The sequence below is a fragment of the Polypterus senegalus genome, chromosome 1, assembly GCF_016835505.1.
Source record: "Polypterus senegalus isolate Bchr_013 chromosome 1, ASM1683550v1, whole genome shotgun sequence".
NCBI classification, from domain to species: Eukaryota; Metazoa; Chordata; class Cladistia; order Polypteriformes; family Polypteridae; genus Polypterus; species Polypterus senegalus.
The window spans coordinates 28,372,099-28,385,373 of record NC_053154.1 but is presented as its reverse complement, the minus strand read 5'-3'; the positions used below and the strand labels follow the sequence as shown (position 1 = coordinate 28,385,373).

Genomic DNA, 13,275 nt, shown 5'->3' with positions numbered 1-13,275 from the left:
AACTTTCTTCTTTGTTTTCAGCTTGTTACAGTCAGGAGCCCACCATTATGATAAAAGGTCCTTTCAGAAACAAGTCTGCCAAGTCTGACGTACATTTCAAATGCATTATAAATGGTACTTACACTGGCAATGTGTCTTGGAAACTCAATGAAAATGATATTTCCAGTCACAAAAATGAGACAACTTTCAGTGGCATTGTTAGCCATCTGATGCTGCCTGATCTTAAATGGGAAACAGCAAAAGTAATCAACTGCTCGATAACTGATATATGTTTATCGAGGAAATACAGCCCAACTGGCATTGAAGGTTAGTGAAATTATTTTGTTCTTTATAAATTGTAATTTTACTTATATATTGCATCCAGAAAATGACATATAATCATTCCTCCCTTGAAGATGGCAACAATCTAAAATATTATAGAGGAATTTAGTGTTAATTGTATTAGATTCTCTCATTCTCTTGTCCCTTTCCCCCTTAGTACAGCACTGGTGTGAGGAGAATAGCATCAGGTGAGAGGGGAAGCAGCCTTGGAGGAGACATGAGTCCATAGCAAGGCGCACATACGCTCATTCACATGATGTCCATTTAGAGCCACCAGGCAAACCAGCCTGTGCAGGATAAGGAAAGCAACCTGAGGAAAACAATATGTGATTTCTGTACAGATAATATGTAGGCTGAACCATGGAAATGTGATAAGCAAGGTAGCAGTGTAAACCGTTAAATTAATGAGGGGCTCTTAGACTAAAGATTAAAACCTAAATGTAGGACTCCAGTTCTTCTTTAGTGGGATACCCAAATCGCAATGTGAAGTAGGGAGCATGGAGGTGCATAGTGATGAGTGAAACAATTCAAGTGAAATTGAATTTTCAGGAAAAACTCAGTGTTTTACTTCTCAAACAAATTTGCAAAATAAACTGCATTTTGCTTCCAGTGAAAAATGTAATTCCCTCCTGTAGTTTTCTCATGTATTAACTCTTCATGCACCTACCTGTCATTTAATATTTCAATAAAGATCTGTAACAAAAATAAAAAAAAAAATAAAAACATTGGAAATGAGCATGTCCTCGGCTAGGATAATGCTGTGCTAGGTAATGGTGGGGTGGTGGCTGTTTGGCAGTGGGAAACACAGTAATTTGTAAAAGGGTGGAAAATATATACAGCATGTTACATTTTTAAAAAATGTACTGCATTCCTCCACAATGATGTGAATGAGAACAGAACTGATTGTACTGGTGTGGTATAGATTACATGTTTCACACATCTGCGGAACAGAATTCATGGATGAATGGGTGTAAATGGGCAAGTCACTTGTGCATGTTGATCGTCATTCACATTTTGAGCAAATGCATATATGTGCAAGGAGACGAGCATACTGAGATAACAGCATGCCACATCTATGTGTCTCTCTGTAAGTATTTCGGCTATACCCACCTGCAGCACTACAGCAGTCATAAAGAAGGAAATAGTACCATTAAATAACGCAACAAATAATTAATCAACTGAAATGTACTGTATGGATGGTTTATATTATTGTAGCTTGTGTAAAGAAAAAGACAGAGTCGCTTAAAGGGTTGGAGTTTTTTACGCCCGTATACTGTAACAGAAATTAGCTGCACAGGTCTTTTCTTCAGACAAAACAGTTGTGTGAAATCATAAGACAAAAAATGGCGGATTGGAGAGACAATAAAAAGGGGCGGACCGGAAATCAGACGTGATGGTTGCTGGGAAGGCGTGATGGATTATGGGAGCTTGACGTCATCTTTGGGGGACCATAGGGAGGAAAGGAACCCGGAAGTGGAGACCGTTGTTTATTCCGGGTGGTTTTATGGTGGCATCGCTTTATCTTTTCTAAGGAAAAAAAGGAGAGAGAGGTTAGTACGCTGCCTTCGTCCCTTGGCGGGTCTTATCGCGGTGCGCGTCAGGTCTTTCAACGGCTCCAGATGCGCTTGTGCGTGACATGACTCCCTGTTCGGCCCAGACCCATCGGGTCGGGCGGACCGAACCGAGAGGTCATGGACCCGGGAGAGAGCAACAGCATTGGCCTGCAGGCCACCCCGGCGATAAGTGACAGTAAATTTGTAGGGCTGCAAGTCCAAAAACCACCTCATGACCCGGGGATTTGACTCCCGATGTAGAGCCATCCACTGTAGAGCAGCATGGTCCGTTACCAAGGCAAATTCTCAACCCAGGAGGTAATACCGCAGATACGTTACCGCCCACTTAATGGCCAAGGCTTTCAGCTTGACCGCCGCATATCTGGTCTCCCGGTCCAGCAGTTTCCGGCACAGGTACACGACAGGGTGTTCGACACCATCGATGCTTTGGCTCAACACGGCGCCGAGACCTGTGTCTGAAGCATTGGTCTGGAGGAGAAAAGGACGAGTAAAGTCAGATGTTCTCAAAACAGGTGCCGAGCTAAGGGCCTTTTTTAAGTCACTGAATGCTCATTCCACCTCGCTATTCCACACCACTTGAAAAGGGGCCCGCTTCTTTGTCAATTCCGTCAAGGGTGCTGCCTTCTCGGAAAACCGAGGTACAAACCGACGATAATACCCGGCTAATCCCAGGAAGACTTGCACTTGCTTCTTGACCACCGGACGGGGCCATTCTAAAATGGCTTTCACTTTAGTACACTGTGGTTTCACTAGCCAAAGGTAGCCTAAATACTTGGCCTTGCTCAAACCAAAATAACATTTACGAGGGTTGATGCGGAGGCCGGCTTTCGCTAGTGTCAGGTGGACCGTGTAAACCTGTAATAAATGCTCCTCCCAGGTGCCGGAAAAAATGACCACGTCATCCAGGTAGGCGGCACAATAGGACTGGTGGGGCCGTAGCACTCTGTCTACCAGACGCTGAAAGGTCGCTGGTGCCCCGTGCAGCCCAAATGGGAGGACCTTGTATTGCCAGTGTCCACTAGGGGTGCTGAAGGCTGTTTTTTCTTTGCGGATGCCGTTAAGGGAATTTGCCAGTACCCTTTGGTCATATCCAGGGTAGTCACATAATGGGCCGTCCCCAGCCTCTTGAGTAGCTCATCTATCCGGAGCATGGGGTAGGCGTCAAACTTGGAGACTTGATTGAGTCATCTGAAGTCATTACAGAACCTCCAGGACCCATCTGGCTTGGAAACGAGGACGATCGGACTGGACCAGGGGCTATGGCTCTCCTCAATAATGTCCATGTCCAACATTCGCTGTACCTCTAGCTCCACCTCTGTACATTTCGTTTCCGGGAGGCGATAAGGCCTTTCTCTGACTACCACCCCCGGGTCTGTCACAATGTCGTGCTGAATCAGCGCGATCTGCCCTGGTGCCTCACTGACCACTTCCAGGACCAACCGGATCGCTCCAAGGAGCTCCTGTCATTGTTGGGGACTCAAATTGGGGTTGAGATTAAGAGTGTCTTTTTCTGAGAAAAGGGAGAGGGTCGGCCCGGGGAGGGGCGGCTCTTCCCTGTCCCTCTTGGGTTTCAGCAAGTTCACATGATAGACCTTCTCGCTCGGTTGACGATTCAGCTGAAGCAACAAATAGTCCACAAGCCCTTTCCTCTATTTTACCTTGTACGGGCCCTGCCAATGGGCCAACAATTTGGAATGGGAAGTGGGCACGAGTACCATTACGTGATCCCCCAGCTGAAATTCACTTAGGGACGTGTTCCTGTTGTAGTTGCGGGCCTGCACTGCTTGAGCCTTGGACATGTGTTCCTTTAGGATGGGCCTGAATTTTTCTAGAAAACATTTTCTTAGGCTCCCCTTTCCAGGTTATGTAGCAATATGGGGACCTATAAGACTTGGTCTACCCATGTATACAAGTGACTTTTGTATTCGGAGCAGCCCACTGTCGCGGCAAAACTTAACGGCGAGCAACAATGGTAATGTTACTCTCGGAGTCAAACAATGTGATCACCGAGTGCCCATTATAAACACCACTCCCGTGTTCTTTACCGCCAGGGGATTCAACAGAGCACAGTACCTCTCACCCCGGGTCCAGCTGCAGTCCATCGGCTCGTGGTTCAGGGGACAGGAGCTAATGATATACCCCACCTCACCACACTTGAAACAGTGCGGCAAGGTGGGGGGTCTGTCGCGTGGTTTAGACAGAGCCTCTGGCATGGCCACACGTCCGTGTCGGGCACTGCGAGCTGACTTCTCCGCTCCCCGAGTCGGTTCACCTCCAGCTGGCGCTCGAATAACTCCCGACCGTCCATGTTATTAAACAGATATCTCCGGACCTGCTGGACGAGATACTCCGGCATGGCATAAAGAAAAGCCTCACAGACATCCAGCTCTACCACTTGCTGGGCCTGGTTGACACCCGATTTTGCCTCAGAACTCGAAGGCCTGCGCTCTAGGAGGGCCATTGGGGTCGAACTGCCAGTGCCACCACTCCTTCAACTGCTAGTCGGAGGTTACACTGTAGCGCTTGAAAATTTCGGCCTTCAGGAGGGTGTACTGGGACGGCTTCCTCCTCAGGGAGGTCGTGATAAGCCCGCTGCGCCGGACCCTTCAGATACGGGGCCAAAATAGCGGCCCACTCTGCATGTGGCCACTGATTACGGGTGGCCGTCCTCTCAAATATCGCGAGGTATGACTCGATGTCATCTGCCTCAGACAACGGCAAAATAGGAGGAGGTGGAGGCCGCACAGGCTCCAGCTTTACCATTTCTGCCGCGGCCAGTCGTCTCCTTGCGTCTGTAAGCTCCGCCCTCGTGGTAGCGTGCTCCACCTTCAGTGCCTGCAATTCGGTGGCCAGGGTGTTTAGCACCATATTCAGGTATTGCCCTTCAGTCATCTTTTTCGGACTTCTATCCTGCTGGCTACGCCACTGTAAAGAAAAAGACAGAGTCACATAAAAATTTTACGCCCCGTATACTGTAACAGAAATTAGTTGCACATGTCTTTTCTTCAGACGAAACAGTTGTGTGAAATCATAAGACAAAAAATGGCAGATTGGAGGGACAATATAAAGGGGCGGACCGGAAATCAGACGTGATGGTTGCTGGGAAGGCGTGATGGATTATGGGAGCTTGACGTCATCTTTGGGGGACCAGATGGAAGAAAGGAACCTGGAATTGAGACCGTTGTTTATTCCGGGTGGTTTTATGGCGGTGTCGCTTCGTCTTTCAAGTGCTCTCGATGTGCTCATGCGTGACACTTGATTGATTGAACAGAATTGTATAAAGTAAATCTCCTGTTCCTATTAGCTATTGATTTAGTACATATTGTAGCAGCAGATCTTGATGAAATGGTTTGCTGTAACTTTATTTTCCAGCTCTTGTGGTTGTCTCCATCATTTTGATTCCAACTGAAACTTTGGAGATGCTTGATTCCTGTTATTTAGACATAATAAACTCTGTTGAAACATATAAACATATTTGCTAAATATTGTAAGTAGTTAGATCCCTCCTCGGGTGGACGTGGAGATAGCAGGTGACGTCATCCATTCCGATGTGGCTAAATTACTAACACAGCACCACGAGGCACTTGTGCTAATCGCTGGAGATTTTACCCATGTGACGCTGGACATAATATTACCTGCCTTCTCCCGGCATGTGGATTGTAACTCCCGGGGAAATAGGACTATCGACCTACTGTATGCAAACGTTAAAGACGCATACAGCGCCACCCCGCTGCCTGCGCTTGTGAAAGCAGATCATAACCTGGTTCTGCTTCAGCCTCACTACAAGCCAAGAGTGAGGGAGCTACCTACAACCACATGCTCATTGAGGAAGTGGACCCCTGTGGCAGAGAGACTTTGAGAGACTGCTTTGGAACTACAGACTGGGATATCCTGCAGGGGTCATATATTGAGAACATTGAGGAAGTTGTTGACTGCACTACTGATTACATTAGCTTCTGTATGGACATTGTAGTTCCAGTAAGAACAGTACGCTGCTATACTAACAACAAGCCATGGATTACAAGTGACATCAAGGGCCTTTTGAACCAGAAGAAAAGGGCTTTTAAAGGCGGTGATCAGCATGAGCTCAAGCGCGTGCAGAAGGAACTCCGAGTCTAGCTCAGGGCGGCGAAAGAGCAGTACAGGAGAAAGCTGGAGCAGAAGTTGCAGAACAACAGTATGAAGGAAGTGTGGGATGGGATGAAGATCATCACTGGCTGCAGCTCGAAGTGGGGTGCCACCATCAAGAGAGACGTGGAGAGAGCAAACCAGATGAACAACGTCTTCAGCAGGTTTGACCACCCTAACCCACTCTCACCAGTACTGCACCCTCCACCCATCCTTCTGCTGATACCAGCATAGGAGAGAGTTTTCCCCCACCCACAATTACAGCAGCCCAGGTAAGCAGAGAGCTAAGGAGACTTCTTGCCAACAAAGCAGTTGGTCCAAATGCAGTATCACCACGACTGTTGAAGGCCTGAGCATTGGAGCTGGGAAGTCCTCTACCGCGCATCTTCAACCTAAGCCTGGAACAGGGGAGAGTCCCGAGGCTTTGGAAAATCTTGCAACACCCCAGTCCCAAAGGTATCACATCCTAGTGAGCTGAATGATTTCCGGCCTGTCGCTCTGACGTCACATGTGATGAAGACCATGGAGCGGCTGTTGCTTCACCACCTGAGGCCACAGGTCCACCACACCCTTGACCCTCTGCAGTTCACATACCAGGAGAAGGTGGGAGCGGAGGATGCCATCATCTATATGCTACACCGATCCCTCTTCCACTTGGACAGAGGCAGTGGTGCTATAAAAATTATGTTTCTGGACTTTTCTAGCGCCTTCAACACCATCCAACCTCTGCTCCTTAGGGACAAGCTGACGGAGATGGGAGTAGATTCATACTTGGTGGCATGAATCATGGACTATCTTAAAGACAGACCTCAGTATGTGTGTCTCGGGAACTGCAGGTCTGACATTGTGGTCAGCAACACAGGAGTGCCGCAGGGGACTGTACTTTCTCCGGTCCTGTTCAGCCAACATACATCAGACTTCCAAAACAACTCAGAGTCCTACCATGTGCAAAAGTTTGCTGATGAAACTGCTATTGTGGGCTGCATCAGGAAAGGGCAGGAGGAGGAGTATAGGAACCTAATCAAGGACTTTGTTAAATGGTGTGACTTAAACCACCTACAACTGAACACCAGCAAAACCAAGGAGCTGTTGGTGGATTTTAGGAGGCCCAGGACCCTCATGGACCCTGTGATCATCAGAGGTGACTGTGTGCAGAGGGTGCAGACCTATAAATACCTGGGGGTGCAGCTGGATGATAAATTGGACTGGACTGACAATACTGATGCTCCGTGCAAGAAAGGTCAGAGCCAACTATACTTCCTTAGAAGGTTTGCGCCCTTCAATATCTGAAATAAGATGCTGCAGATGTTCTATCAGATGGTTGTGGCGAGTGCCCTCTTCTACGCGGTGGTGTGCTGGGGAGGCAGCATAAAGATGAAGAATGCCTCAAACCTGGACAAACTTGTTAAGAAGGCAGGCTCATTGTAGGAAGGAGAGTTTGACATCTGTGGTAGAGCGATTGGCGCTGAGCAGGCTCCTGTCAAACATGGAGAATCCACTGCATCCACTGAACAGTATCATCTCCAGACAGAGAAGCAGCTTCAGAGACAGACTGCTGTCACCGTCTTGCTCCACTGACAGACTGAGGAGATCGTTCCTCCACCACACTATGCAACTCTTCAATTTCACCCCGGGGGGTAAACGTTAACATTATACAAAGTTATTGTCTGTCTGTTATACCTTCATTTTTATCACTCTTTAGTTTAATATTGTTCTTTATCAGTATACCTGCTGCCTTAGTATGTGAATTTCCCATTGGGGATTAATAAAGTATCTATCTATCTATCTATCTATCTATCTATCTATCTATCTATCTATCTATCTATCTATCTATCTATCTATCTATCTATCTATCTGGAGTTATCTTTCCAATGTTTTTTATTGGTTCCAGTTGACCTTGTAGGCGTTTTTAACGTGGTCATGAGTTTAGAAACTCATCCAGTTTCATTACAGCCTCACATCTCCTAACCAACAACGGAATGGGAGCAGAGGCCATTAATTTGAGCCCAATGTAATGCTTTTGGTATAAAAGACCAATTTTATATTTGCAAAAGTTACTGTAATATTTCAGTTAGCTTGACTTACTATTGTTTGCAAAGCTTTCGTTTTATACACCTGGAAAGGAATATAACTAATAGTTTAAAATGTTACTTCAGAAGTCAAGTGCTGTTTAACTAGTGTGCGCTTCATAATAAAACCACAGAGGCCTTGTGGCTATTTTAGCCACATACAGAAACATATCCTTCTGAAAAGAGCCCAACAAGATCCAACATAACATTAGAATTATTTTACAATCAAACATACCTGTGAAGATATTACATACTGTATGTCATAGAAATTCTTACATTATATCAAATGAACTATGAACACATAAAAGTAGTTGATTGTTCATTTGATTGACTGCTGGAAGTAGAATAATTCTCACACAATTAAAAGAACTCTCCTTTTCTGGAGACAAACAACATTTTATTGCTAATGCAGATGTAATATTCTTATGCTTCACGCTCCTAATTCAATTACTTGTTGTATGCACCCTTTATTGTTCTTAGTATGTGAATTTACTTATACTCAAAAATCAGGCCCTGAAGAAAAAATATTGCTGTAGTGTGTAGTATCAAGAGATGGTATGGAAAAAATTTGAGATGGACCTTTTTAACCTCGTTTCCTGTTTACATCTTTATTTTTATGCTATGAAGTGTTTCCAGTTGTTTAATCCCCAGAACTGATAAGAACCCTAAGGGCTCAGGTTGGACACAATAGTAACTGAAATGTATTGTACATAGGATTTATATAATTGTAGTTAGACTGCTAAAGAGGTTTGAATATCACATTCTGCTATTACTATACGTATTATAATGCAGTAGCTTTATTAATGAGAATGTTTCTAGCATATAAATAAACAGAGGCTGCCTATATCCATTTAGCAAAACCAGTAATCCCAAACCATACACTGTTTCCTGCTCTCCTTTGGTGGTGCCTTGCCAGCCTCTAATGCAGCCATCATCAGTTTCTGCTTGTCCTCTTACATATTCTCTTCAGCATTTGAAAGGCCTGCTCAATTGGATTTAAATTGGGTGTTTGGTGGGCGTGGCATTGCACTATCAGCACATGGTCCCAACCAACCAACCGTCTTGGCCATTAAAGAAATTTCCATTTTTCCGCTTTGAAAAACCCCTGTGTTGCCTTAGCAGTATGTTTGGGATCATTATTATGTTGTAGGATAAAGCGCCATCGAATGAGGTTAGAGGGATATGCTGGAACTTGAGCAGATAAGATGTTTCTGTGCACCTCAGAATTCATTGTTAAATCATCAATGAAGATACAGTAAGTATGCCTGTACCTTTGGCAGCCATACATGCCCAAGCCATAACATCCTAACACAAGTTTAACAGATGAGGTGATCTGCTTTGGTTCCTTTTCAGTTGCTTTTCATCTCCACACTTTTCTCTTGCCATCACTTTGGTGCAGATTCATCTTCATCTCATCTGTCCACAAGACCTTTTTCCAGAATTCTGCAGCCTCTTTTAAGTACTTTTTCACAAACTGTAATCCGGCCATCCTGTTTTTGTGGCTAGTGGTTTGCATCTTGCAATGTCGCTGCTGTATTTCTGTTCATGAAGTCTTCTGCGCATAGTCACCTCTGACACGTCCACATGTGCCTCCTGAAGACTCTGTCTGATCTGTTAGACAGGCATTTGGGGCTTTTTCTTTACCATAGTGACGATTCTTTCTTAGACTACCAGTCCCTTTGAAACTACTAAGTTCACCAGTGCATACTTTCTTCCTTAGGTTTTATCGATGTCTCTATTGTTTTAATTCTTGCTTTTCAGCCTCAGAATGGCTGCTTTGACTTTTATTGGTAGGTCTCATATCTTCAAGTTGAACAATAGCAACTATATACTCCAAGAGGAAGTCAGAAGGTAGAAACAAGCCTAGCTATCTTATGCCTGCGCTAATGAAACAATGAAACACACCTGAGTAATGACAAACATCTGTCATGCCAATTGTCCCTAAAATATGGTGCCCTGAAATGGCAGCATGGTGTATAAAAAGTGTTGTCATTTCTACATGGCATGGCTAAAATGTATGCAAATAGCCTTAAATTAAAATGTGCAATGTGCACTTAAATCGCTTCTAAATTGTTTGATCTATAATTTTATGGAGCAGAGGGAAAATCAAGGAAAAATATGATTTTGTCCCAAACATTATGGAAGACACTGTATATTGAATAATTTAAAATGCTCTCACCTTTAAGGAAACAAAGACTTCCTTTTTGCCCATGGAATATATATTGCCTTAAATTGCACCAGTTTATTCACTTTAAAAGTTTTCTTTTATGTACTAAAAATACATTTTCGCTATGTGATATGCTTGTTCTGTATATTATATTTACATACTGGTACATTGAACCACTTCACTGAAAAACTTCCTAATGTTTGTGTGAAATTTACCCTTTCTCCTCCTGTTCTTGATGAATTCATTTTAAAATACAAGTCTCGATCCCCTGTACTAATTCCCTTCATAATTTTAAACACTTCAATCATGTCACCTCTTAATATTCTTTTGCTTAAACTCTAAAGGCTCAGCTCTTTTAATCTTTCCTCATAATTCAACCCCTGTAGCCTTGGAATCAGCCTAGTCGCTCTTCTCTGGACCTTTTCTAGTGCTGCTTTGTCCTTTTTGTGGAGACCAAAACTGCACACAGTACTCAATATGAGGCCTCACCAGTGCATTATAAAGATTGAGCAGAACCTCCTGTGACTTGTACTCCACACATCAAGGCGCTATATAACCTGACATTCTTTTAGGTTTCTTAATGGCTTCTGAACACTGTTGGGAAGTTGATAGTCTAGAGCCCTCTACGACTCCTAAATCATTCTCATAAAGATGTACTTTCAATATTTAGACCTCCCACTGTGTATTCAAACCTAATATTTTTACTCCCTATGTGTAATACTTTACTTTTACTGACATTAAATTTCATCTGCCACAAATCTGCCCCAGCCTGTATGCTGTCCAAGGCCTTCTGTAATGATATAACGGATTCCAAATTATCTGCTAATCCACCTATCTTGGTATAATCAGCAAACTTAACCAGCTTGTTACTTATATTCTTATTTAAATCATTTATATATATTAAAAATAAAAGCAGCCCTAGCACTCAACCCTGTGAACACCACTCCTAACATTGGCTAATTCTAATAAGGTTCCTCACACCATCACCCTCTGCTTCCTGTGTTTGAGCCAATTCTGCAACCATCTATACACAATGGCCTGAACTCCCGCTTCTTTTAGTTTGATGCCCAACCTCTCATGTGGCGCCCTATCAAATGCTTTCTGAAAGTCAAGATAAAAAATATCATAATCTCCACTTTGGTCATACCCCTTTGTTGCTTCCCCATAGAATTCCAGCATGTTAATAAAACATGACCTCCTTCTTCTGAGCCATGCTGACTGTTCAGTAAAACTGCTGTTCTTGTCATGTGCTGCGCAATCCTTAATAATTCCTTTAATTAATTTACCTGGGCTGGATGTAAGGCTTACTGGCGTATAGTTACTTGGATCTGCCCCGTCACTCGTTTTAAATATAATGTTTGCAATATTCCAGTCCTTTGGAATTTCCCCAGTGCGCAGTGAGTTCCTAAAACTATGGTTTTATATATGTATCTTGTGTCACAAGAATGACAAAGAGCCATTGGTAAGGTTTGGGGCAGCCACCCATATGATATTTCCCGGCTGCAAAAACATTCAAAGAGAATAGACATGTTCATGCTGCAGAGTCCAAAACAGAACTGATTAACTGGAAGCAAGATGGCAGTTTTAAAGGCATGCAGAGGAAGTGATGTCATCAGGACCGGAACCAGAAGTGACGTCGTATGGTGCCCCAGAACCGGGCGGGTTTCCCGAGAATGGTCTGCAAGGAATTGAGAGAGAAAATCAGTGGACTTCACCACCCCCTGGTCTGGCGTGGACTTACATCTATTCAGGCCCCTTAGTTGTCCCCTAAACATGTGTGTGTGACACTTGATAGCCTCCTTAAGAACTCAAGGGTAAATATTATCTGATCCTAGAGATTTGCTTGATTTCAGCCTATTTAATCTAAGCAGACCTGCTCCCTCTACAATTTCCAAATCACTCAGTACCTCCTTAGTAGTCCCTTTTACCACTGGGTGGTAAACAATTGAACAATATTTTAGCAAGAAAGCCTGTGTTTTGTACATAAGACTGGATGGATATGTGGTTATGTGAATTTTTTTAATAATTTTTCTTAGATTTTTTTTAGATTGTTTGCCATTGTACAGTATTGGTTACTCGCCATTTCTATTTTGTCATTCATTTTTTCTCTTTTTTCTGCATAAAGGTCTGATATTTTTTTTTAACTTTGTCACAACTACAAAGTATATGGGGAAAGTAGCAAATACAAAAATATAATTTTTGGAGGGAGTATTCCTTTAATAAGAAAATGCAATTCATAAATTAATGCTTTGTGCATTAACTTTTTAATTGCATATTTACCCTCTTACCGTGGTATCCGTATTACGACTGCTACCTTATGGATTGCAACACAACCTCCAGTCATTGTCTCTGCAGGGTTTACCCACTCTCTCTCTCTCTATGTCTGCGTGGATTTTCATCCAGGTATTCCAGTTTTCCTCCTTTTCCCCTAAAGATATACAGGTTAGTTTCCAAATGGACCCCGTGTATGAGACTGGCACCCTGTTCAGGGCTGGTTCTGAGCTGTCATTTCCCTAATTGCATTAAATGGGTCTGAGAATGCATGTTAGAATTTCCATATTAAATCTTCCTTCACTTGAAGGCTTCCTACATTAATATTATCAAAATATGATCTTTTCTGTTTTTTTCCCTAAGGCAATGACCCTATAATATACTGTTTTTTCAATGTTTTCTTACAGCTTCTTTAACAATTAGGGACCCAAGTGTCACTCTCACAGTCAAACCTAACCAAACACAGACCGTTCTTCAATGTAAAGCTTCTGGTTTCAAAACCAAGGAAATCACATTTAAATGCTTTAAGGATGGTGAGAGTCAAGAATATGGAAAAAAAGCAAATCTATCTAAAATAGAAGAAGAAGAAGATGGCCTGTTTTCACAGACTGTTGAATTCTATAACGTTAGCACTGAGTGGAATAAAGGAGTGTTCTTGCTATGTCAAGCAAACGATACCAGGAGCAGCAAAATCAGTAAATGCACAGGTAAGACATTTTGAAAAAGAATACACAAGCTAATACCA

The 13,275-nt window shown here is 43.4% G+C and overlaps 1 protein-coding gene across 1 annotated transcript in view; it reads left to right on the top strand.

Annotated features, from left to right (window-relative positions):
• The window catches only part of LOC120514184, a 96,224-nt gene that overhangs the window by 43,146 nt on the left and 39,803 nt on the right, over positions 1-13,275 (top strand). The window contains exons 6-7 of the mRNA XM_039746290.1: positions 22-306; positions 12,938-13,237. Of these exons, the coding sequence (XP_039602224.1) occupies positions 22-306; positions 12,938-13,237 (585 nt within the window). The remainder of the gene's footprint in view (positions 1-21; positions 307-12,937; positions 13,238-13,275) is intronic.